This window comes from Nicrophorus vespilloides, unplaced genomic scaffold (genome assembly GCF_001412225.1).
Source record: "Nicrophorus vespilloides isolate i.1.1-1 unplaced genomic scaffold, Nicve_v1.0, whole genome shotgun sequence".
Classification (NCBI taxonomy): domain Eukaryota; kingdom Metazoa; phylum Arthropoda; class Insecta; order Coleoptera; family Silphidae; genus Nicrophorus; species Nicrophorus vespilloides.
The window spans coordinates 1-26,050 of record NW_017096248.1 but is presented as its reverse complement, the minus strand read 5'-3'; the positions used below and the strand labels follow the sequence as shown (position 1 = coordinate 26,050).

Below are 26,050 nucleotides of genomic sequence, written 5' to 3'. Positions count from 1 at the left end.
ACCGCAGAAAAACAACCTTCGTTACGCAACTTTGCTTCCACTTAGTGCAGTTATCGTACAACAATTAACGATTGAAAAAGCAGTATTTTCACATTTTAGTGATTTTGTAGGAAAGTATAATAGATTGTATGAATCCAAAAGATGGATGTTTTGGGAAGTAATCAAATGAAAAGTGAAACGTTTCAATAGTTTAAAAGTTTAATTATACGTAAATAGATTTCAAACAAAACGGAATACTAAATTATTACTCTTTTCTTTTGTGTTACATTGGAAATGCGATTTCACTATTTGAAATTGAAAATAAATCCTCTTTTCTTTGTTTCGATCTCTTGCGGTTTACTTTTTTTTTTCATTTGCGATGATGATGCTATATGATGATCATCATCATCGTCATATCTGGATGCTGCAGATTGCTTTTTCTTCTTCATTGAAGATGGCGCCACGTGGGATACGCTGGTTATGATTTCTTCTTCATCGTCTTTAGCGTTCGATGCTCTTGCTGATTCTTCTTTCGGCTTTGAAGATGATTTATTTTCATCGCCACCGCACTTGACCGGCTTCAAATTCTTGTGCGAGACAATTCTGGTCTGCGGATGATGAGCCTGGACTTTTTTGAATTTCTTGAAATTCTTTCGCTCGCCGTTGGTGCTGCTGTTCGTCAACGCCGTACCAGAATTCACCGTCGAGTTCAGCAGACTCATCGACGCGTACTGAGACCTCGAGAACGTCAACTCTTTGCAGACGATCATTTTGAAGGAAATATTCGCATCGGCTTCTACACTCGACGTGTCTTTCTCTATAATCCTCTTGCGGATCCACGGTGAATTTTGAAATGATGTACAGCTGTTCACTTCTCTAAACGGTTCTTCCTCGACAGATGCCTTTTGAACGGCAGGAGACTCTTTTGATACGAATATTTGTTTTATCATCGTTGTTGTGCCCACTGTAGTCATCGTCGTCGTCGTCGTTGTTATTGTTGTTGTTGTATTTACGGAATTTTCCGATTCATCGTCCGAGTCTTCTATTATTTGTGCGTCTTGTTCATCTGGTACGATCGCCGTAGATGAGGATTTTAATGTCAGATCTGCTAAAACCTGCACAACGACATTTGTTCTTTTAGCACTTATCGTCGCGGCATCATCATCACCATCATCGTCGTCGTCGTGCATCTTCCGCTTGCTAGAGGGCGGAGGCGGCGAGTCTTGTTCCTGAAATGATGAAACTAGAGTTACGCACTTTTCATTTATGCCCATTTTATCAATGACTTTCCTGGTCCTTCGTCGTTGTTCTTCTATTTGTCATATTAATAGAGTCCGACGTCGGGATGCAGGGACGCTTGGCAATCGGGAGTTCCTTAAAAGAACACAAGAAAAATTTATACGATGCGATATGTGGACGCACGCAGATTACCATCTCAGGAGGAACCCGCTTCCTGTGTACGCTCAAACCAGGCAATGTTGTTACTACGGCCGCCACCGATTGTGTCTGAGTTTCAGGCACCAAGATCTGCCCCCTAATGTTGACCTTCTTCGCGGACACCAGATGACCGATCTTATTGAATTTGGGATTACAGTTGACGTCGCAAGAGCCGTCGAGTATTGCGGTGGGAATTTCCTGCAACGGAATCGGCCTGCGATCGTTCCTCATCACGTATCGCACGCAATCCCCAAAGTAACTGCGGTCATCGGAATCGGCATTCACGTCCATCATAACAAGCAGGTATTCGTTTTCCGAAGAAAGCAGCTCATCATTCGACAAACGATTTTTCTCGATGTCGATTACCTTGCCAGAAGCCATGCCTATAAGATTCTTCATATTCTTTGCCGATTCGGCATTCGGAAACACGAAAGTCTTGTTCCTGAAGAGCCACTGTCTGTCCATCTCGAATCTGAACGAGATATTGGAATTGACCATGTCGACTGTCGGCGTCGGCAAATACTTGTTCACATCCGGCAGCTTTTCCGACTTTTCTATGCAATCCCAGCAGTCTACGAAGTATTGGAATTTCACGATCTTCTGCTTGTCGATGAGCGCGCTGCACGTATTCACGGTCAACACGAAATTATCGATGGCGAGATGCGTGTTCTCTTTACTCCAGCTCATGTTGAAAATTCCTCCTCTCTTTTCCACAAATTTCTTTACCTTCAATTTGTTCTCTCTGGCCATACCAGAAGTTGATACCACCAGAACATCCTTTTGCAAACTAGAACATCATCCTTTTTATAGCAAACGAATCATAGAACACTTGTTATATCTATGATCATATTATGTACATTGAATCTGATCAAGAAAACATATGCAATAGGAATCTTAAACTTACCTGAAAATCGTTTCGGACACACCAAACTTGACCTGACATCCGACTTTCAGTTCATACTCCTTGTCCACATTCAGCAAGTTCCCATTGATTGATGTTTGATTCGTAGCTTGCAAATGAACAACAAAGACATGTGCATTCTGAAAAAGAAAACTATAACAATATTATCTGACCCATCAACTCTTACTCACTCACTCTGACAACAATCTTTGCATGACTGCGACTTATGTCTTTGCTCTCCAAAGTGATGTCACATTTCCTACGTCCCACTGTGTAACTTCTACCATCAATAAGAACGAATTCAGTACCTAAAAAATAAGTGAGAAATTCTAGTTAATACAGAAACAAATATTTACAAATTTATTTTTATCATCCACATCTTACCATCGGTGTGCCTCAACAAATACATTTTTTTTTCTATTTAGATCAATCCTTTGCTTGCACGAAATTCTCACCACCACCACCACTGTTTACATTCAATTTTCAATAACATTTCTTGGATGGCGGTTGTATTCTGATTATGCAACTTATCGTGCACACTGACCATCTTCCAATCAACTACTAGGGAATTAATAAAACAAAGTTTCTTATGATCATTTTTTTCATTATGCATGTTATGCAACTCAAAGTACTTGAAAATGTAAACCTATGGCTCTTGAAGTTCTTTCAAATTTAAACAGAGATTTCATGCAAATATTAATTTCATTAAATATACATCAGCATGGCTACTAAATATTATTATTATTATAGTGTTTATACATATGATATTGTTGTTTTCCATTTCACACGTTTACGTCTGCATTTTTAGCTGTAATAAATATTGTAAAGGGAGGTCGGACACTACCCAGAAATGGAACAGCAGTACATTCGGGTATTATTTGAAACCATAAAAACAAATAGATTTTGTGTGTTATTTTAGGATTGCGTTCAACAACAACGTTTCGTTGTGTTTTCAAGAGCCATTTCTTTCTTTTTAAAGTTTCATTGAACGTATTTTAACTTAATGATGTTGCGTAGAGGATTTCATCGTTCATCAGATTAACATTGCAATGATTTAGATGTATCTCGCGTACAGAAAAGAGACGAACAAACAAAAATAAAAGCGCTCCAACATCCTGAAGAAGTTGAGGTTCTCATGCTGTCTGGTAAGCAAGAGATGAATACCTGGTATTATTCCGAGCAAGGCGCTCGCCTGCGTTCGTGTACGTATAGAGTCGGTGGTGGTTCTCAGTGGTTAGTTAGTTTAGTACGTAGTGCGAGAGAGATTCAGAGTAGACGGAGTTGTACGAACGAACGAACAAGCGAGCGAGCGAGCGAGCGAACGAGCGATCAAAGAAGGAAGCAAGCAGAGCCTACCAGCAAAAGCAAAAGCAGAAGCAGTACCAGAAAGACATTGGCTTATGAAACGGTAGCAGTCGATCAGTATTCGCGCAATAGGAATACCCTCTACAATATTCATCGAGTGCGAATGGTGGTGGTCGTGGCGGTGGTTTTCTTGCCAATCGGAAAGTGCGCGCGGAACGTTTAAAAACTGAAGAGAGATATTTAAATCGAGCGGAACTGGTGAATTCGCATTATGTGCCCTTGATTAAAAATCGGATTACAATCGAAAAGGAAGGGAAGAAAACATCATCATGAGACGAATCCTACTCATCTCAATTGGATTGATGGTACTTTTCGTCGTCCACAATTTGGCCGATGCGAAAACGGTGATCGAAGAAAGAGGTAAGAAGCGAAAACTGGAATGAAGTAAATTTAAAACAACCTACCTTTCTCAATTTCACCTCAAGTATAATGTAAGAAGGTGGAAGAGTATTATTTCATGGTTCGGTGCGCTCGAATCGCGAACGCAGCAACAACAAGCAAACAAAACACTTGTTGATTCACCGTTTTCTGCTGCTTCTGAAGCAGTTCGCAAATCTGCTGCTATCTGCTGTAAATAAATGAACAATTATTTATCAACAACAACAACAGCAAACCTCAGTAACGAAATAACGGAAACTGAAAATGGATATACTGATAATTGATAGAGAAACATGTGACAATTCTGCTGTGCGAATTAAACACCAAGAGAACACGATAATTGTTCGCACATTGAATTCCGAACGGATCACGTAACTCGATTCGACGCTTATCAACGTTCTACAGTTTTGTTTGTTGGAAAAACAATATTTCTTCTTTGTTTTAAATTTAAATGTCTCTACCCTCATTCAACATACTAGTGAGTGAGTGAGTATCTATGTATTCAGCAACTTCAAGCAAGCAAACAATTCTCGAATAAAGGTCGCACAAAAGTTTCCGTGCATACAACGCACACGTAATTCAATCCTTTTGAAAGCGTTTCAAAACTACAATTTGATAGATAACGTTTGCCCATAAGCGTGTACAGAAACAATGCCAACATAGTACATATATGCATCGCAGGCGCAACGTCTTTCTGTGATGCCCGTTCACAATAATTATTTTGTTGATTCATCATCAACATCGGCGTAAACATTTACATTTGATATTCGATACATTATCATTCCATAGCTGCTACTCGTGTTTCCTTCATGCAGAGCAAACAAAAAGCAGTTATAATAAACAATATGAATAAATAAATTGATTAAAAAAAAAAAAGAGAAGAAAAGAAAACGAGTACAAATATTATTTAGCTGACTGGTATTTTTAGATGCTACAGTTTTAATTAGTTGATATCGAAGGGGGCGGGGGCGGCAGGGAGTCTTTGGTTGTGTCAGCACTAATTGACGATCACGTGCGCTCACGAATAGTGGTTTCTTTGGGTCTCGTTATGCGTCGTCATTGTCTTCGTCGTCGTCGGATTATGATAGAATGAGGTCAAAAATGCCCATATAACAAAGGTGATGGGTCAATTGGCATATTGTGTATGGGTTCTTCGCATCGCACGGACTCGCATCTCATCTCATCTCATCTTGCAGTCCAACTAACGCACATGTATATAAATATATTTAAATGTATTTAAATATATATAATTAAGCGATTATAATTTTGTCCAATTGGATTTGCGTGTGAGCGTAGGAAGAGAAAGCGAGGATTATTTATTTTCTTACATTACATGTTGAAAATTAAATTTGTAAATCGCGTCGTTTGCTCGGCGAGCGATTGATTGATTGATTTATATACACGTTGTTGTTATTGTTGTTTCGTCGAGTATTTGTGTATTCCTCTTGTAGCGCTCATCTTGTGCTTGCTTTGTATTTTGTGCATTTTAAATTCTCTTCGATTTCTCATTTTTATTCATCATCGTGCGCGCACGAACGACGCGCAAACTTAATTCGTTGGAATAAAACAGTAATAGCGTTCAGATTATTTTACACGGCCTCGTTTCATATATTTGCATTTATGGAAGATAGTAATCAAGATAGCGAAGGAAAACAAAAGGTGTCTTGCAATTGTAATCTTATGGCGTTGAGCGTATAAAAATAGAGACGTGTACATATAAATCTCGTGGAGAGAAGTTGAACGAGAGAGAAGAAGAAGAACAAAGAGGAGGAGAGAAATTCATTACTGTTTAATTGCACGTTAAATGAGTTTTAATCTCGTCCTTTCTGTTCGAGCGTCGACAAAAAAAAAACGCACGTGTGTTACTTATAACTCTATATACAGTTAGTTATTCATTTCCTCCCTTTTGATCATCGGATTTTCGGTTCATGCATATGTAGCGAACGTAAGGATGATGATGATGATGATGTTGCAGCAGCAGTAGCAGCAGCAGGATAAGAGAAGTAATAAACAAAAATGTAAAAGAGGATGTAAATGAATTTGAAAGGAGAGCGATGAGCGCCGCACATGGCCGGGAACGAGGGATGGATTATGGGGACACACTGATTCAAATCCGCGCGAGACGACCACTCGTTCGTTCCTCAGGAAGATCACTTCCGTTTCACCTTACATCCGCCCTTAATTCTCATACTCTTCTGCTGCTGCTGTCGCTGGTTGCTGCTCTATAAAAGGTATAAGCAGCACCCGGGCACACAGATGTGATCTTCCCTTCCCCACCTCCTCCTCCTCATCCTACGCCTCTTCCTCTTTTCTCTCTTCGGCGGCCACAAGAACACTTCCTTCTCCCGTCCCTCCCCACACGCACAACTTCCTTCAATCGCGACCCTCGCTAAAAACAAAACAAAAAAGAAACAAGCAACACAGCATCCTTGGAATCTAGGAGTAAAAAAATAATTGAATAACCAAGTACGAGGAGAGGCCAAAAGCAAACGTTTTACATTTGCAGCAATAAAATTCGCATGCGTTATTATATTGTAAACACGGTCACACACATTCTGCGAATGTATTTCAAATGAAACTTAAAAGCTTATTATGATTAGATATTAATTGTATTACGAAGCAAGCAAGCGTTGAGAACATTAAGTTTGGTAACAGGATAATTTTGCAGATGAAGGTTTATTTTTGTTCGTTCCCACGACGCATCGATCGACCATCATCACCAGCACCACCGTCGTCGACCTTACGTACGCACTCTAGTCGTCTCCTTCGTCTCTCCTCCCTCAATCACATCTGCCCCGACAAGTGTGTGGCATTACGCAGACAACAAACATATGCTCTCATACGAACTTCATCTCTCCTTCACACACATGTATGAATGCACGGCGAATGAATATGGATGCGAGAGAAAGAAACGAATTAACATCGTGATAGATAATTGAAAATTCGATCGACAATCAACGTTGTTGGTTTTCTCATTAAACGCGCGCGACCGACGAAGAAGAAGACGAGAGGTCAACGGACCCGCAAGATATATACTTGACAATATTCTTTCATTCCTTCATTCTTTTTGTTTTATTTTTCACTCGACTCTTCGATGGATTGATTCTAAATTGCCAGGCATACGGCGGCGACGACCACCTCCGTATACGGAGGAGCAGCGGCGCAGGGAAGAAGTGGAGTTGTTATTCGTTGGTGAAGAGAGGAGATCCGTGCGCGCGCGATATATTTGCTAAACAATCCCAACTTGAATGAATGGGAAAAGTGTATAAATATATATATAGATAAAGCCGTCCTTCTCGTCTTTTTTTTGTGCGTTTCATCATGTACCGTTGGGAAGAAGACGACGGCTGCTACGAATGTTCTTGTTGTCGGCCTTTGGTGCTGCTGCTGCTGCTGTTTCTGCATGAATTAATATGAAGCTGGCTGCTGGCTGTAAACTGGATTAGCGAGTTGTTCGTCGCGAATGTTGTCGCCGCGACCGAAGAAGAAGAGGATGGACTACGGTCGACGACGGCAAATAAAGATTAAGAAGATGAGAAGAAAACGTGTATCTGTTGTTGGTTACATACACATATATATATGTATATATTCATTCATTCATTCATCCATTCATTATTAGTTGCTCGAAGGCAAAAGAGGCACACCTCGTATCCGGCTATTATACAGGCACCAAATCGTTATAAGAACGACATTCTCGTTCCCTGCAATCCACAAGAACTGATGTTGATGATGATGATGTTGTTGTCGTCCTCCTTCGATTATTTTCGATGGAGATGGTGTGCTGCGAGATACTCTCGCTCTACACTCTTCTTCGTTGTGAACACGCGATGTACGCAAATTACAACACAATATCCATTGTGTTTCGTACGTACGAAACGTGCATGTACGAATCACGTTTCGTACATGTACAATGCCAGAAATCATATCATCATCTTCATCTTCATCATCACTATTATAACTATTATTATATTCATACATTATTGGTGATGCTTCTCAAAGTACTACTGCATAAAGAGTAGCAGAAGTAGAAAAAACGTCCGTGTTAGATGCGAAACGAATTCGCAAATGCTTGCAAACAATAATTATAAATCTATCGCCTTAGAACTGTGGAAACATTAGCAGCAGCAGCAACAGCATCATGATCCATCTCTATGGCAAAAGTAGAAGAAGCAATAGCAGTGGTCGAAGCGTTCGTCGATCCAAAGGTCGTCGACGAAGAGAGAAGAGTACATTGACACGACGATTTCTGTTGCTGTTGCTGCTACTGCATGCTTCCACTTCTTCGCAACCCATCGAACTCGTTGTGCGAACTGGATTCATATAATGTGTGCATGTGACGAGAATATGCATTTCAATGTAAAACATTCGAATACCTAACTAACTACCTACCAATATTATTATTAATACAGTTGTATTACAGCACACAGTTGCTTTTTAATATGCAACTGCGGACTGTTGTATACTGCGGTCGCTCGTACGTGAGCAGTTCTCTTCGTACCTGAGAGCATTCATTCAAATGACTCTACTACAACCATATTAATATGTCTTTAATGGACAACGGTCTCTCGTTTTAGTGTTGTCTTCGTCGTTCTCATGTCATTTTCATTATTATTATTATTATTTTCTTTCTTATTCGATCAAGAGCGGACGAGAAATCCGACTCGCATGTTCTTTTAACCCACTTCTCGTTTCCTGAATCCGCCGCCGCCGTTCTCTTTCACATTTTTCGCGTTTTGCATATATTCTTTAGACGACGAACGAAGTGATAGTGTTTGTCCTTCGTTAATCGTAGGAAACATTAATGTTAAACAAAATCAACTGTTCTATTATTTTTTTTTATTATTATTCATATTATTACTATATATTATATTTGTTTGTTCGAATGTCTTTCATATGACTTGGAGAGATATTTACATCAACTATGGAATTTCATGATGCCTTTTACGTAACTATCTACATTTACACTCGATACGGACATTTTCAACTTTAAATACTTTAATTATTCATTTCCAGTCCATTTTGGATCTTTGCATGTGTATTATTGTTCGTAGAGAAAATTCCTTTTTCATCGCGCGTCTGCAAAACAATATATAAATATTCAATTGCAAGTGCTTGCTTGTTTGCTGGGATCGGAGCAGCATTTGTTCGTATATGTGTTTCGAATGCGAGGAAAGAGCAGAAACCCGTCGTCATGCAAATACGACTGATGTTCTCAAAGGTTTGTTTTTTAATGATTATTCGGAATCAAAGGATTTGCAAGCAGAGTACGTAGTCTCTGTAACTCTCTCTCTCTCTCTCTTTCTCATTAATGTTGTTGTTGTTGTTGAAGCAAATTCTGCTGTTACTATCTGTTTCCATAATTTAGATTCGATGCGTGTCGCGGATCGAAACGACGATTATGTGGAAATACATCATCTTTCAATGCGATTTATTATCGAATTTGTATCGAAGACGTTCGACAATCCTATTTCCAAGCATGCATATATGCAATGTTAAAGTGGCAAAGGAATTCCAATGAGAAGAAAGAATCAAGCTACGCCAAACTCTCTCTCTCTATCTCTCTCCCAAACATACACACTTACGCCGTAGACCGGAACAATTACAATGCATCCAACGGACCATAATATCATTTCACATTTTATTTTATATTATTATTTTGTAATTTCGTATAAATCAAATATTGCTGAAAAATAGTAAAACGTAAATAGTAAAGCGTGTATTCAAAATATGTACAATGTTTCAAACTTTTTTGCGTAATGTGAATTGCAAATTGTGGCCTTAAACACGAAACGCAGCGTCTATTTTAAAAGCGTGAGAAGAAAAACGGAAACGCAAGTTGTCGTTTTTCTCTTCTTTTTAGTTTCGTCGTATCTCTCTTATTCTTGCATACACAGAAGACGGGCGTCTCGCAGTGAGATAGAGGAAAAGAAATTGAGAGAGAGAGAGAGCCAAAGGAAAATATAAATATTGGATTTCATAAAATGTATAATATTTCAGTCTTAAAGCGTAGTAAATATGTGTGTGAGAGTTTTTTTTTCTTCTCTCGTTTGTGTCGTCGTCTCTTCGTTAAACGCTCCTCGGTTCTTTGCGAGGGTGGCGCAGAAGCAGATGTTCAGCGCTGAACACGAAGTTTTTTTCACACACACACATACGAGGTTATACACTTATAAACAACGAGGATGCACGAAGAAAACGAAGGAAAAGATGAAATAATATGTGTTATACGTATTTACTAACAGATTGAAATTGTTGTGTGTTATATGGGCAGATTCGAGTGCGTAACTAACTAATTCTATGTATATATACTAGATTTTGTTTTTGAATCTTCCCTGAGAGAGGCAGACTGGATGGCTGGCTGGTAGGCAGGCAGGCAGGCTGGCAAAGTGTCTCGCATCGTTGAATGGTGATATAATGGAAGAAGGTGTATTGTGCTTTTGTAATTGTTGGTTTGCAAAGGTAAATGAGCAAAGACTCTTTGCCTGCTGCTGCCTGCTCACCTGACGTTCTTTTCATCCACTTAATAGTTAAAGAGCTTCAGGTAGGAGAGGATCCTCTCTTCACAAAGGATTCTCCAGTCCGAAGGAAATTTCTATGCAACGAGTAAAATAATGCATTTTATTTATTCCCTCTTCTTTTCTTCAAATGTACAATGATGGTATGGTGTAATGGTGATGAATATGAGAGGGGAGGGGGTGGGGGTGGCTTAAAAAAAAAACGCACCCACGAAATCAACGAAGAAACAGAAATATCTTCGGGCGCCATAAATACTGCACATTTATCGATGCACATGGAAATACCAGACTGGACTGGATTAACGAGATGATAATGATGACATTTGCTAAAAGTAAATGAATCATCAAAGGAGTAGAAATTTGTCTCCATCCATCCATCTATCCATTTATTGTATGCGCATACTAGACGCGTCCAGATCTCGGCGGGCTGCGTGACGCAACAATGAATTGGTTGGTGGTTGCCGCAATGAGTTTGCGGAGAGCTGAAGCACTTGAGCTCAATTTACGCGCGAGAGGAGAACGGCGGTGGTCTGCCTCCTGCCTGCTTGCCTGCCTCTTCAACTTGCGCGTGTTTCAATGAATAACGAAGACGTTGTGTATGATGCGGGCGAGCACTCGAATCTAGCTGCTATATCGTCGATCGGAAGCATGCATGCAACCTCATATGTTCGGCATAATGGTGATGATGATGATGATGGTAGGGGTGTGATCAGATGATGTCCTTCATTGACACGTCTTTGTTAACGTTCCCATCGATTTCAGATGAAGAACACCATCCATCCACCATCCTTCTTATTAAGGCCGAGTAAATATTAAGCAACTAATCTTTTCTCAAGTGGCATAAATCGGTCGGTGGTAGGTAGGTAGGTACTCTAGATAAATCCATCTCCTTCTCTTTCGTCTTCCACATCACGCGTTCTTCATTCCTTCATTCTTTGATGCGGTCTTTGTGAATAGCTCGACGACAACGTTCCCATGCGAACGTGGTACACTTTTCGGTGATCATGATTACTATTTATTTTGGAATCATTCGCAAAATCAATCGATCGACCGACGCACATTTCTGTAGATAGAGAAATCAAATCTGTCCGTGCTGTTGTGCTGCGCTGTGCAATGGAACGTTTCCTGTTTTTCTTCTTATTGTTGCGCATTTTAATTGCCGTTGCGTGTTTGCGCCGTTTTCTAAATAATCGTTTCTCGATACGAAACCGCTTGCCTAATCTTTTTTTTTTCTATGCGCGCCTATTTTTCTGCACCTGGAAAATTCCTCCTCATTCTCTTTCTCTCCTTGCTTTTTCAGCAACTATTGCAATTGTCCGCGATTCATTTTTATCGAATTGCATTTTATTATTATTATTATTCTTATTTTAACTTTTGCAAACGCGCGATTACGCGGTCAACGAGCCTCTTTTTCGTTTAATCGAATTTTCTACTTTCCGTTGCGAATTTCCTTAATGTATCGCTTCAATGATTCTATTTTTCCTAACGTGCGTCTCTCAGGTATGCAACCAACATCATTTACCAAATCATCTCTGTATTAAACAGTTAAAGGACGATCTATTCATTACGTATTGACAGCAATAAAAATGTATTATAATTATTAGCAATATAATTCCAATATCTTTTTTCGAGTTTCCAATATTTTGCTTTGCCACGGCATCTTTCGGCATCCAGACCAGAGTGGAGCTTTATCTTCGGGCAACCGGTGATGCTCTATCTTAGCGTGACTGGTAGCGGCATTCGAGAAATACTGTTTGATCATTCGGTCATTCACCGACAGATGTCGCTTTCGGACAATAAAATTCAAATTCGAATTCTTGTTGAGGAGCGTTTATATTCGTTGTTCAAATTTATTGTTATTATTATTATCTCTTATAATACCGACGATAATGGTAACATATCAGAGGAAGGAGGCAATAATTTCTTTGTCATGTCCAGTTGTTGGATCGACTCATTTCACACGCACTCTTTGGCTTTGTTCTAAAAAAAACCGCTGCGACCTTTTCATTCTTCGCATATTGTTTGACTTTGGTGGTAGACTCGGTCATCGTGATTATTTACGTAAGTGGACACGTACCGATCGACGCAGCACTCTAAATGTTTGATGTGGCCGCACGATTGTTTGGATTTTTTCCTCTATATATGCGACTTTCAACGAAGAGTTTTGTAAATACGAAGGAATACGTTTGCATTCCATTGGGAAAGAATCGTTTATATAAGTATTCTGATGCATACATTCCACGTATTATTATTATTATTATGCTTTTCATATTCGAAATTCCTCGAGTGTTAAAAGAGGAGAAGAAGGAGGAAGAGGAGAAGAAAGAATCTTTGGCCTTAAGAAGAGAGAGAGAGAGATGCAAGCAACATCACAGAAGAGATGAAGATTACGAGGGACGCTTGGAGAGTGAAGAGGGACGAAGCAGGAAGGTCACGGTCGGTCGGTCGGTCGATCGGTAGAAGCGTGCAGCCATTAGCGTGTGGCTACAACATAACGTTTTGTTCCTTGCTCAAATCTTTTCTCCTCCTATTAAGCCAGCCAAACCTTCCACGCGCCCCACCACCATTCGCTCTCAAGTCCAATATTTCATGTTTTCATCCATCTTCGGATCATTCCTTGTCGTCGTATTACCTTAGATCCGAACGATTTTCTAAACTGTTCAACGCATATTATTATTATTATCAATAATTTTATTTTCGTTTATTTTTATTATACCATGTATACTCTCACACATTTTTTCTAGCTCAACACACACACACACACACACACATTGTAAACATTCATCCATTTATGAATGTATAATAGATTCTTGTGTTGTGTCGTCGTCGTTGTCGCTAATGTTATTACAACAGACAACAACCGATTCGATTCCCACACGCAGATGTGCTCTCTATCTATCTGTATTTATGCATGCATGCATAGATACATACTATGATGTATTGTTGTACCTATTTGTGTACACCTTCTACGACGACGTTGTCGGTGCGTCGTTGTGTGTGTTTGCTTAACATTTTTGTCTCTTTCAAACTAAAAATATGTAGCGCGTCGTCTTGCCACGGCAGAAACGCACTTGCAAATCATTAATTATGTAATCCTTCGTCGTTGCCTGTAAAATCGGCGTGATTTTGCTTTTTTTATTTCTGTCTTCATTCGAAAGATGTCGAAATAAGAAAGTGACCATTTAAGATCGAGGAAATTGCCCGTTGCGCGCAGCAGCAACTATACTTTGCGGGGTCCTACGATTTCCTTTCGCTCAGCAACAGCATTTGCCGAGCAAAGCAGAAATTCTCAATTCCCTCTGCCTTTGTGCATGTGCGCGCACACAATAATTCCGGTATTTCCTTTTTCTTCGTCGTTTCAATTTCATTTGACTTTAAGCATATAAAACATTCGAAGAAATAATGATGTATCCGCGTTATTTCTACAATATGTATTATTGTACATTGACGCAGAATAATATACATATATTGTAGGTTTGTGTTACTATGCAACTCTACAAATTAGAAAGTCTTGTATATAAATTTGATACATGTTTAAAGGCCGCTCTGTTTGGAGTCTCCTGCCTCATGAGAAGGAGAGGATTTAAAACGAACGAAATTGGCCTTGTTGCTCTTTTAACTATTTTGCTACTATTCTTACCGTCGAGTTTTTCGTCTTGATCATACACACTATTAATTTAATGTATATTGCATTACCGAGAACGAATAGATTCGCGTTGCCATCGCTATATACGCTTAGAGTGGCTTAGAGCATCATGAAGAAGGGTGGAGGAAGGTGGGTAGATACGAATAGAAGGCCACAATGTCACAATCATTATTATGATGATGATGATCGCGTGGGGGGATTGAGGAAGAGGAAAAGCAAGGCGACAATAAGGCCGAGGGTTTTGAAATGATATTCACCACAATTTAGACGTTTTACAATGTGTTTGCGTGTGAACATTCACAATATCAATATTTAATGTGCACGTGATAAGAAGCTAGATTACTCTCCTTTCATCCTTCGTCTCTTTCGTCCACAAAACGACAACGATACAATTTCGCGCCGACAATATTTTTACCTTTCATTTTCAATATTATACGATATCACTCGCCTTCTCTATCTATCTATCTACTGCTCTCATTCTTGTGTGAATTGTTGGGTAAATATTTAAATGCGTCCTGCTGTTGTTTGCGAAAGCAGTCCGTTTCTCCGATGCGACATCGCCGTTGATGATGATGATCAGCGTTCCTGTGTAATTTTAGCTGACAAAAATAAGGCATAGTTTAATTACGAGAATGGGGACCTCTAGCATTTGTTATTTTGTTGCAGTTCGTTTCAGCTGCACCGAGAGAAATAGAGATAAAGAGAGATCGAAAGGATAGAAGAGGTGAAATCTGGTTGCGTGTGTTTACAATCTGACGCAAGAGAGTGGTGGGTAGGTGTGTGTGTGTGTGTGTATTGTAGATTTCACCTCTCGTTGTGCTTGCTGCTGCTGCTGCTGCATGTGCCTTTTCCAACTCTCAACTATTGAAACCTACCTCCTACCTTCCTCTACCTACACATACACACACACATTCGAAAATGCCGTTTATTGCTGGAGATTCGTCGTCGTTTCCTTCGGTCTCTCTTCGAACGCCACAAATTTATTTATCTATTTATTTGTTGTTTATCCTTTCTTTTCTCTTCTCTCTTTTCTTCTCGAAGCAAAGAAACGATCCAAAATAATCGCACCGCGCGAGAACGACGACGAGCACAATAAAATCATCGCCCATTAAAATTAAACGATCCGATGGTATTTTCTGTGCGGACCCAGAGAAAAAAAGGGAAAAGGAACAATGACAGAGAAATGCGAGCGCGGCTTTTGTCTGCGCCGCCGCCGCTGCAGTTCGCATCGTGCTCTTGTTCTTTTAAATTTGCGATATTTTGCGGTACTCTGTATGTGTGTGTGCTGAGGCGAAGAGAAGAATGAGAGATCTGGAAACTTGGTGCAAAGCAGTTTCGCATCCGGGTTCGGTTTTCATTCGCAAACACGTACGTTTCTTACGTAACGAAACGTCGTCTCTCCTCTGATCGATTTGATCGCCTTCAACGGCAACAACGGCGTCCTTGGATCTAGCTAGTTATTAGCTATTTAAAAACAGTAGTAACAGCAGCAGCAGCAGCAGTAACGAGAGTGCGGAGGACGACGTTTATTATTTCGACAAACAATAATCCAGTCCACTTTTAGAATGCACAGATTGCTTGCGAACGAGGCATTTGCTTCTTGCAACAGGAATGCACAGAGATTACCACCGAGATGCTGCTCCTACTCTTCTTATTCTTTCTCTCTCTTTCTCCATCCATAATACAACCTGTTGGCGTCTTTTACCTGTTCTTGAAGACGTTCTTTGTTCGAATAGCTGTTGAAGCTGCGGGGGGTGCGAAAAGTTAAAGCGCTCCTCCTCCTCCGTCATCATAAAATATCATAAAAGTAATGGGCATTGGGTTCTACTCTCCTCGAACTGCTATGGTACCATAAATAACAGAGATTTTCCGCCGACGACGACCGTTATCAAATATACAGGTGAGGAGAATGAGGAGGAGATGAGGATGAGCAGCAGAAACTTTTTGAACAGAATTAACGTGCATTTTGCTGTAACCGTCGTTTGCACTGGATCCTCCGTGTGGGAAGAGGAGTAGAAGGTTGCGTCTAATCTGGGTCGCCGCGGCCCTTTGAATAAAAAGAAGTAAAGTAGTTGGCATTTCTCTCGTTCGTCATCATCATCATCGTCGTCGTCGTCGTCGTCATCATTTATATACGATGTAGAAATAGAGCTGCATTATCATGAGCCGCCGCTACCATTGTCGCCGTATATCTCACGAGAGCGCAACAACAGCAACGTTCTGCTGCGGTCGTCGTCGAGAAGAGGCACGTAGAGAAAAGGGTATATTATTACGGAGATAATAATTCCGAGCGCTGCTCATTCCATTCCACGTAACGATTCTCCGAAGTCGTCGTGATTACAGATTGTGTGTATATGGCATACATACATACATGCATACACGTATATAACTCGAATATCCTCGAGTCAGTCTCTATCTCTCTCTACCTCTCTCTTACACACACACACACACACACACACACATACTCACTCTTTCCACTTGCACATTGTATTCACTCTATCTTTCTCTGCTTGCCTACCTGACTGCCTCCGCTTCACCTTCAACACAGTTGCCCAACGCTAACCACCACCATCATTCTGCCACCAGCATCATCTACAGCGGACACAAGTTTCGAATTAATCGTTGGCAATTTTATATCTCTTACAAATATATAAACAAACGTATTCTTGTTAGCTTTTTAAGTCATTCCAATTGGAAAGAAGAACTGTATTGAATTAAGTATGCATATGTAAAATAGACAGATGCAGAGAGAGAGAAAGAGGTAAAAGAAGTATGTGTATTGTTGTTAGTAGCATCAACAACAATTAATGTTCTGCGTTTTTCTTCATATCCACACGTCCTCTGTTGCGTCTTCACGCAGCGTTGCAATCTCCTTCGGATATAATATTTTTCACCTGAATTGAAAGCAATTTGCTGGCAAACGACGCCGTCTTCAACGTCTCGTCCAACTTAACATATATCTCTTAATATTTCTTAAGGCAACATGCAAAGCAAACCTCCGTCGCCTTTCCCTTCACCATCGCACTTCTCTTTCTTCCTCGTAGCATACAAGCGAGGAGTGGTAACTAGTACTTTTAGAATTGTTTGTTGGCCGTAGCGACGGTCAATATTTTAACTGAGCGTTATGGAATTTACTGTCGAGAAGGAGTGAGTTCTCCTCTTATCGCCGTCGTCATCATACTCTGTTCGTTTGTAAAAAATCTCCCCTAAGCGTATGCATGCTTATCTCTCTCTCTCTCTCGCATCTATTAAAATAAGCGTGCTCACGTTCTCTCGTAACAATATTTTGTTGTTTTATTATAGTAATAACCGATTTTTATGACGAGTTTCATTTTATCAATGCTGAACGGTTCTATAGAATATTGTTTTAGATTGTATAGAAATTGGAGGAAGAAGAAGTGGTATAAATTGGTGTGTCTTGTGACTTGGTGAGGTCCCCGTTGCGTAGCTGCCGCCGCCGCCACCGTCTTCCTTTCTCTTCTTCATCGGCCGGCTTGCAGCGGTGGAATCGTGTAAGAGGAAAAGAGTGGAGTGGAATGAAGAGGAGAGGCGAGGAAAGAAACTTTTCGGACTCGTTTTCACCTCGCGCCACCATACGAGTAAATTCGTCCGCCTCTTCGGCCTTTCTCCCTCTCTTTCTCTCTCACACATTTACCGTATTCAATGCGTCGGTGGAACGAGGATGCATGATGCCGGTTCGTGCGCATTCGTTCGTCCTCCGATCTGCCGCTACTCAGTACCTGAGATCCGAACTAACCCACCTGTAGATAGGTAGAGGTGCAGGTAACGAACGTACGAACGAACGAAAGAACGAACGTAGGTGAGAGAAGTGCGAAGGAAGATAGAGAAAGAGTGTACGTACCATGGTTATGGTGGTGGTGTTTGTTACTTTGCGGTGTCCGTGTTGCCGTTACCATTGCTGCGGCAGTCTTTCAGTGTAGTTTGCGGTGATCGCGATCCGCACATGTATGTGAACGATGTGACGAAGGACCGGTGACCCAGGGTCATCTCCTTCTTTCTTTCTCTCTCTCTCTCTCTATATATATATATATATATATACATATATTAAAATGGCCATGTTGTGGCGCCCCGTCGGCGGTATGGGAAGGTGTTCCTCCACCAGGATATTATCGTCATTTGCCAAGGAGGCACCTCTTGTGCTCGTAGTGTTATTACTTGTTGTTCTATCGTATTCGAACGGTGGCAGTGTTGTCTGTGCGGCGAAGAACGGTGGTGCAGCAGCTTCTTCTTTGAGGAATAGAAATAAACACGGTGCTGCAGGTGCGGGTGGTGCTGGCCAACATTCGAATGGACAACAACAGCAGCAGCACCAACAACACGCCGCCCTTCAAATTGCTTCCAAGGCAATGCTGGCAGCAGCTGCTGCTGGTGGCGGTGGAGGAGGCTCACGTCCTCCGTCGTCATCATCATTGTCGTCTTCGTCATCGCCGTACGATAGGGAATCGGAATTCACGAAAGGAAAAAGTAAGATAACGCGCATTTTAAATGCGAATATAGTTTGGACGACGGGAGACTTGGACGCTCTGCGAAGCGACGAACCCCCGTCGCTGCCGCATTTCGCATTCGCTTCACTTCATATATATTTTTTTTTGTACCAAGAATTTCGATGCTCTGCGGCCAGAAATATTTCTATACATTAAAAGTTGTGTACCTGAAATTATCGTTGTTAGCTGTCACTCAATCTTCCTTACCTTGCTTCTCTCTGTCTATCTATCTATCTATCTACCTACCTAAACACCCACCCATCTACCTCTCTCTACCTACCTACCTACCTATCTTCCTATTACTTGCTGTTCTCTCTTTCGCGCGCGCTCTTTACTTCTTGCCCGCTCCTCTTTTCTCAGGTAGTTTCAACCTCTCGACTTTCAAGCATTGTAAGGATTGTACACAAACGCGCACACGAAATAAACCTTCCACTACTACTATTGCTGCTCGAGCGGCCGCGAATCTCAAAGGAATTTCCCAATTGCGCATTTATTTTGACATGATATGAATAATATTCGAAAAAAAAGAAGCAATGTATAATTTGCAAAACGCAGTCAAATTTGTTGTAATGCTTTTTATGGTTTGTTGTTTTGGTGGAAAATGAAATAATTATGCGGTGAAAGTTGAAAAAGAGAAGAAAATGTCTCGTGTAAGCGTACCTCGCACGGGGGAATAATAGGTGTCTCGGGTTCGTCGAACTCGACAACGACAATCCTCTTATCATATTCTTCTCCACTGTTCAGATGTAGTAATACGCATATAATACTAGCAGTTGCACTTGAAATTAAACAGCGTCCATGATGACGATGATGATGATTGCAGCAGTTATTTCAGTGATTTGTTAGGTGGTTTCTTCTTTGCCACCACGGTGAAGAGCTTCGATCTTCGGATTTACTTTTTCAGGTGCAATACTTCTAAATGTTTCTAAATATTTTTTGTTTGTTTGTTTGAACAGTTTGCATCGGTACGAACGGTCGGATGTCGGTGCCGTCGAACAGGGATCACCACTACAGAAATCTAAAGGATCGCTTCACGAACTGCACCTACGTCGATGGAAATCTGGAGCTGACGTGGTTGCAGGATGAGAATCTGGATCTGTCCTTCCTGCAGTACATCAGAGAGGTGACCGGATACGTGCTGATCTCGCAGGTCGACATCAGGAGGATCGTCCTGCCGAGGCTTCAGATCATCAGGGGACGAACCCTGTTCAAGTTGAACGTGCGCGACGAACAGTTCGCACTGATGGTCACCCTCTCCAAAATGTACTCGCTCGAACTGCCCGCACTGAGGGATGTCCTCAGCGGCAGCGTCGGCATCGTCAGCAACTACAATCTGTGCCACATCAAGACGATCAACTGGAAGGAGATCATGACGGATCCGGTCGGTGATTACGTGTACGTCTACAATTTCACGTCGCCGGAAAGGGTCTGCCCCCCGTGCCATCGAAATTGCGAAGCCGGTTGCTGGGGCGACGGAGAAGAGAATTGTCAACGATTCTCGAAGGAGTCGTGCAGTCCCCAGTGCTATCAGGGCCGATGCTTCGGATCGAATCCGCGCGAATGCTGTCATCTGTTCTGCGCAGGAGGATGTACGGGTCCCAAGCAGAGCGACTGCATCGCATGCAAAAACTTTTACGATGACGGCGTCTGCACGCAGGAATGTCCCCCTATGAAGATATACAATCCGACGACGTACTCGTGGGAACCGAATCCAAATGGCAAGTACGCGTACGGCGCCACCTGCGTCAAGAACTGTCCGGAGCATCTCCTGCGGGATAACGGTGCATGCGTTCGCACCTGTCCACCCAACGAGAAGGCGCACGACGGAGAATGCGTACCATGCGATGGACCGTGTCCGAAGACGTGCGTCGGCGACGTCACTCTTCACGCGAACAACATCGAATCGTTTCGCAATTGCACCGTCATCGATGGTTTCGTGCACATCCTCGAGAATTCGTTCAAAGGCTTCCAGCACATCTATCCGAATTACACGTTCGGCGCTCGAATTCCGCCCATGCATCCCGACCGTCTGGAGGTCTTCAGCACGCTCAGGGAGATCACCGGTTTCATCGACATCCAGGCGAATCACACGGACTTTCGCAATCTGAGCTACTTTCGAAATCTGGAGGTCATCGGCGGTCGCACCCTGCACGATTACCATTCGTCCGTGTACATTGTGAAGACGTCCCTGGAATCGCTCGGCTTGAAGTCGCTGCGGCATGTCAAATCCGGGGCCGTCGTTATGCTCGAGAATGCGAACCTCTGCTACGCGGAAAAGATCAACTGGACGAAGGTGATGACGAAGAGCAACAACATCGGAGGTGGCGGAGGAGGAATTGGAAGCGGCGGCGGCGGCAACGGAGGCGTTGGCATTGGTGGCGGCGGGGGCGGCGGCGTCGTCGGCAGCAGCGAGAACTACTCGATGATGAAGACGAATCGAAAGGAGGAGGAGTGCCGCCGCGAGGGTCGCGTTTGCGACGAACAGTGCACGAAGGATGGCTGCTGGGGTTCCGGGCCCGATCAATGTTTGGCCTGTCAAAACTACATGTATGACGGCACGTGTCTTCAGAATTGTACCGTGATCTCTGGGTAAGTGTACTATTACAAACATACATACATTTGCATACATGCGCAACCATGCTTCAATGTGTATTAATTGTTCTCTCTCCCTCTCTCGCAGAATCTACCATTCGGACAACATGCAGTGCAGAAAATGCCACGAGCAGTGCGGCGAGGGATGCAGCGGTCCCGGCGCCGACAGCTGCACCACGTGTAGACACTACAAGGACGGTCCTTTCTGCGTATCCGGATGTCCTACGGCCAAGTACAGTGATATCGACGGCGTATGCAGGTCATGCCACGAGAACTGCGTCGACGGTTGCACCGGACCCAGCAATCAGTTGGGCGCGTACGGCTGCAAATCGTGCGATCGCTCCATCATGAACGGCACTCTGACCGTCTGCCTGAAAAAGGAGGAACCCTGTCCGGACGGTTTCTACTACGAATTCGTCGAGCGGCAGACCGACTCGCTCGTCGGCAGCGCAATCTGCAGAAAGTGCCATCCGCGCTGCAAACGATGCATCGGCTTCGGCTTCCACGAACCCATCTGCAAGGAGTGCGCCAAGTACAAGCGAGGCGAGCAGTGCGAGGACGAGTGCCCTGCCGATCACTACGCGGACGAGGAACTGCACGTCTGCATCAAGTGCGACGATGAGTGCAAAGGATGCACCGGAGACGGACCTGCAAATTGCATAGCTTGCCAACAGCTGAAGGTATATTCGACGAACGCTGTCGCGGGAATAATGATAGACGACGGTAATGCTTCTTCCTCCTCCTCCTCCTCCTCTTCCTCATCATCCTCTTCGGTTGATTTTGTGTGCGCGGCGACGTGCCCGTCGGACAGGCCGAACCGCGTCTACTCTCAGGAGCTCTCCGAGACGTACTGCTCGGAGACGGCGAGCCGCGCATTCCAATCCTACGTTGCGACGAATCCATCGACCATCCTCATGGGCACGGTCGGACTGTTCGTGTTCGTGTTGGCGCTGGGCGCGTTCGTCTTCCTCTTCGTGTGGCGCAAAAAGACCAAGGTTGCGGAGAGCGCCATCAAGATGACGATGGCGTTGACCGGCCTCGAGGACGAACCTCTTCGACCGTCCAAGATTCTACCCAATCTCGCTCAGCTGCGTATCATCAAGGAGGCGGACCTGGGACGCGGCAGTATCCTCGGCTACGGAGCATTCGGCACCGTCTACAAGGGCGTCTGGATGCCGGAAGGTGAGAGCATCAAAGTGCCGGTCGCTATCAAACTGTTGCGCGATGATACCGGCGCAAACAACAGCAAGGAATTCCTGGACGAAGCGTACATCATGGCAAGCGTTGAACATCCGAATCTGCTTCAACTTCTTGCGGTGTGCATGGCCTCGCAGATGATGCTCGTCACGCAGCTGATGCCGCTCGGCTGCCTACTGGATTTCGTGCGTGAGAGGCGCGATCGGATTCGAGCGAAATCCATGCTCTCCTGGTGCACGCAGATCGCGCGCGGCATGGCGTACCTTGAGGAGAAGAGACTCGTGCATCGGGATCTAGCAGCGCGCAACGTGCTTGTCCAGTCGCTGGCCTGCGTCAAAATCACCGACTTTGGACTTGCCAAACTGCTGGACATCAACGAAGAAGAGTACAAGGCCGCCGGCGGCAAGATGCCGATCAAATGGCTCGCATTGGAATGCATACAGCATCGCATCTTCACGCACAAGTCGGACGTTTGGGCGTTCGGCGTCACCGTCTGGGAACTCCTCACCTACGGCGGCAAACCCTACGACAAGGTACCCGCGATGAACGTGCCCGAGTTGCTCGAGAGCGGCGAACGTCTGCCGCAGCCGAAGATATGCAGCATTGACGTCTACATGATCATGGTCAAGTGCTGGTTACTTGACGCCGAGAACAGACCCTGCTTCAAGGAGCTCGAAGAACACTTTTCTCGAATGTCCATGGATCCGGGCCGCTACCTTGCAATTCCTGGAGACGACGTGCATCTGAGGTTACAGCAACAACAACAACACCTTCTCCAGCAGAATTATCATATACAGGTAAGTCTCGTACTGGCAATCAGTCATAGCTACAGTAGTAGTAGTAGTAGTTGAATTTAATTGCAATTTAATATCGACACATTCTTCTTGCAGGATAATCTTCATCATTACGACGGAAACGGAGTCACACTTAAGAGGAGAAACTTGCATTCGCCACCCTTGCATTCGAATCGCAGCGATTCTTGTGATCTTCAGAAGGACGTGGGTGCGCGTCGCTGCGAGAACGACTCCTACGGTGGTGATCACATATGCCACAACGACGACGACGACGAAGACAACGATAACGGAAAGAACCGCGACAACGAGTTGGCGCTTGGTATTCCGGGCGGTCATAACCGTATGCAACCAGCAATGATGATGATGTCGACGTCATCGGAGGGTGGTGGCACGTGCGCACCCCAAAATCAGCACAATTGGAACCAGGAGCGGAGACTGCATTTCATCAAGTCATCACCGCTGAATGCTGCTGCAGATGATGCTTCTTCTAACGCGAGCACGAACGAACGAACAGATGCAGACCACCACAATCATCCGGACCTCGACGACAAAGACTTTCATCGTCTTAATCATTATCACCGGCAGCAGCAGCAGCAGCAGCAGCAGCATGCGCATCTCAACGAGCAGCAAGCAAATAATAATATGGTGATGCCACGCTATTGCGGAGATTCGTTGTTGCGGCGAGGTGGCACAGGACGAGCCGTCGGACTGCAACAGCAGCAGCGATGCAGCAACAATATTGTTGGTGGCAACGATTTGGGCTCGGACGAGTACGATTCGGGTGGAGTCCGATCTCAGCAGGCGCAGGTGGGTAACGTAAAGTTGGAGCTGCCTGTGGACGAAGACGACTATCTCGTTCCATCCCCTCAACAGTTGCAAGCGCCTTCGACATACGTCGAACTTATGGCCGATTCGTGCAAAAGTCCCAGCTACAATAACACAAACGACCACCATCAGTTCAATTATTACAATCATCATCTCAATAATAATAATAATCACCAGCAACACCATCACCATCATCATTTGCAAACGAACCATCATCATAATCATCCTCAACAGCAGCAGCAACACATACTGCACGAATCGGAGGCAGGAAGGAGATCATCCTGTTTGTCTTCGCCGTCCTATCTAACGCATCCAGCTCTTCCCACAACGCCGATTGCGACGACGACGAACTTTAGAAAAACGAACATCGACAATCCCGAGTATCTGATGAGCAATGATCCTCCAGCGTCGCCCTCATCCATCATAATCACCACCGCCCATCGACAACAACTGCCTCCATCGTATCAAGAACAACAATACAACCACCACCACCATCATCATCCCTCACAAACTATCGGCATTCCAACCGTCTCCGAGATCGTGCAGGACGGTGACGGTGTCGAAGTCCATCCGTGGGGCGATAGTGCTTCTTGCCCCGATCAGCATTCGGTCGTCGCCTCCTCAAACTCTTCCTCCTCCAACACCACCACCACCACCACAACCAACAACAACAATTATCACCTGTCATCGCAAAAGAGCTCCGAGGAGGAATCGGACCATGAATATTACAACGATTTTGATCGATTGCAGCGCGAATTGCAACCGCTTCATCGCAACGGCGAGACGACTGTATAATAACTTATACTAGTGCTATTCTTCTATCACTAATGCTAATGCAAACTATTCGTGCGTGGACAATAATAAATGTTAATCTCGTGTGTGCCATTTACCACAAGTTTCTGCACTGTCTGCATACGTTGATGATAACCGCTAAAAGAAAACTATTGTACAGACGACCTTGTTTTCTCAATTGCCAGCCAACCAGTGTCATCACACACACACACACTCGACAGCCTACACTAACTAACTTCTCTCCCCACACATATTGTTAATGTTATATATGATTATTATATTTTTTTTTCTTTGTTTGTATTCAAGTTTAATGTCGTTTGCGGTCAATGTGTCTGTCGATGATAAAATGTATATATTCCAAACAATTCCTCTCGTCACCTACGACAAATTCAACCCCCACTAACCCCCCTCTTCTGCTCTCATATCAACCAAATGTGAATGCTATATTTAATGTTTCCCTAGTTTATTGCTTGTCTCTTGTTTCGTCTCTATATGGGTTCTTTGAAATATGGGAGAATATCGTTGTCGCAGAATCCTGTATTTTTTTGTATCTCTTGCCCTAACTGTCTGTGATATAAATTTTTGATGAAACGATACATATATATATATATACAATATATATACATATATATATATAATTAAACATATATAATAGATCTTGTTTTTAATTTGTAATGATAAGGGAAACCGAAATTAGCATAATTATAATTTTTAAATAAGAATGTAAAAAAATAATTCAATTAATTCCATTAATCGCACCTTGTCCGTGCCATAGTATATAATCGAATCGAATTTTGTACATTTAAGTAAATAAATATATTGTAACGTACTCGCAACATTTTATTCGTTTGAGTTCCTTCTTTTACGCTACCATTAGATTGTAGTAGACTCAACAACAAGTGAATTTCTCGACAACCACTAAAGGTAATTAAATCACAGACCACTCGTATGAATGCTGAAGATCTCACCTTTCCAACGCGCCTACATTTAAATCATAGACCACTCGTTGAAAGCTGAAATCTCACCTTTCCAACGCGCCTACATACATCTTTGTAGTTATATCGAGTCGCCTGTTATAAGCTGAAGAACATTTTTTTCTCGTTTTTATTCAGTTTTTACAGTTTTTC

At 43.1% G+C, this 26,050-nt stretch overlaps 2 protein-coding genes across 4 annotated transcripts; one reads left to right on the top strand and one right to left on the bottom strand.

The window, feature by feature from the left end:
* Positions 1 to 239: 239 nt before the first annotated feature.
* Positions 240 to 4,255, bottom strand: LOC108556381 (nibrin-like). 2 transcript variants are annotated; one of them, XM_017912466.1, is made up of 6 exons: positions 4,087 to 4,255; positions 2,509 to 2,625; positions 2,321 to 2,457; positions 1,411 to 2,203; positions 1,270 to 1,353; positions 240 to 1,208 (listed from the first exon to the last, which is right to left on the bottom strand). In XM_017912466.1, the coding sequence occupies exons 4-6, from the start codon at positions 2,164 to 2,166 to the stop codon at positions 285 to 287; spliced, it is 1,764 nt and encodes a 587-aa protein (XP_017767955.1). In that variant the 5' UTR covers positions 2,167 to 2,203; positions 2,321 to 2,457; positions 2,509 to 2,625; positions 4,087 to 4,255; the 3' UTR covers positions 240 to 284. The 2 variants fall into 2 exon arrangements, with proteins under 2 accessions (XP_017767955.1, XP_017767954.1); XM_017912465.1 differs by lacking the exon at positions 4,087 to 4,255 and adding an exon at positions 2,702 to 2,904 and having other exon boundaries at positions 2,513 to 2,625.
* LOC108556379 (epidermal growth factor receptor) lies at positions 3,559 to 25,288 on the top strand. Of its 2 annotated transcripts, none has more exons than XM_017912464.1 (4): positions 3,559 to 4,042; positions 19,680 to 21,312; positions 21,404 to 23,309; positions 23,403 to 25,288. In XM_017912464.1, exons 1-4 carry the CDS (start codon positions 3,952 to 3,954, stop codon positions 24,924 to 24,926), a joined length of 5,154 nt encoding a protein of 1,717 aa, XP_017767953.1. In that variant the 5' UTR covers positions 3,559 to 3,951; the 3' UTR covers positions 24,927 to 25,288. The 2 variants fall into 2 exon arrangements, with proteins under 2 accessions (XP_017767953.1, XP_017767952.1); XM_017912463.1 differs by lacking the exon at positions 3,559 to 4,042 and adding an exon at positions 18,002 to 18,703.
* The last annotated feature ends 762 nt before the right edge of the window (positions 25,289 to 26,050 follow it).

What these genes read in the sequence shown, in the direction of transcription:
- LOC108556381 (XM_017912465.1), bottom strand. Translation starts at nt 2,726, where the DNA reads ATGTATTTGTTGAGGCACACCGATG. An exon ending in AGCGGGTTCCTCCTGAGATG is followed by an intron (nt 1,354 to 1,410) that starts GTAATCTGCGTG and finishes TGTTCTTTTAAG; the next exon opens with GAACTCCCGATTGCCAAGCG. An exon ending in GAACAACGACGAAGGACCAG is followed by an intron (nt 1,209 to 1,269) that starts GAAAGTCATTGA and finishes TCATCATTTCAG; the next exon opens with GAACAAGACTCGCCGCCTCC.
- LOC108556379 (XM_017912463.1), top strand. Translation starts at nt 18,289, where the DNA reads ATGGCCATGTTGTGGCGCCCCGTCGGCGGTATGGGAAGGTGTTCCTCC. An exon ending in GGAATTCACGAAAGGAAAAA is followed by an intron (nt 18,704 to 19,679) that starts GTAAGATAACGC and finishes TTGTTTGAACAG; the next exon opens with TTTGCATCGGTACGAACGGT. An exon ending in AGCAGAATTATCATATACAG is followed by an intron (nt 23,310 to 23,402) that starts GTAAGTCTCGTA and finishes TTCTTCTTGCAG; the next exon opens with GATAATCTTCATCATTACGA.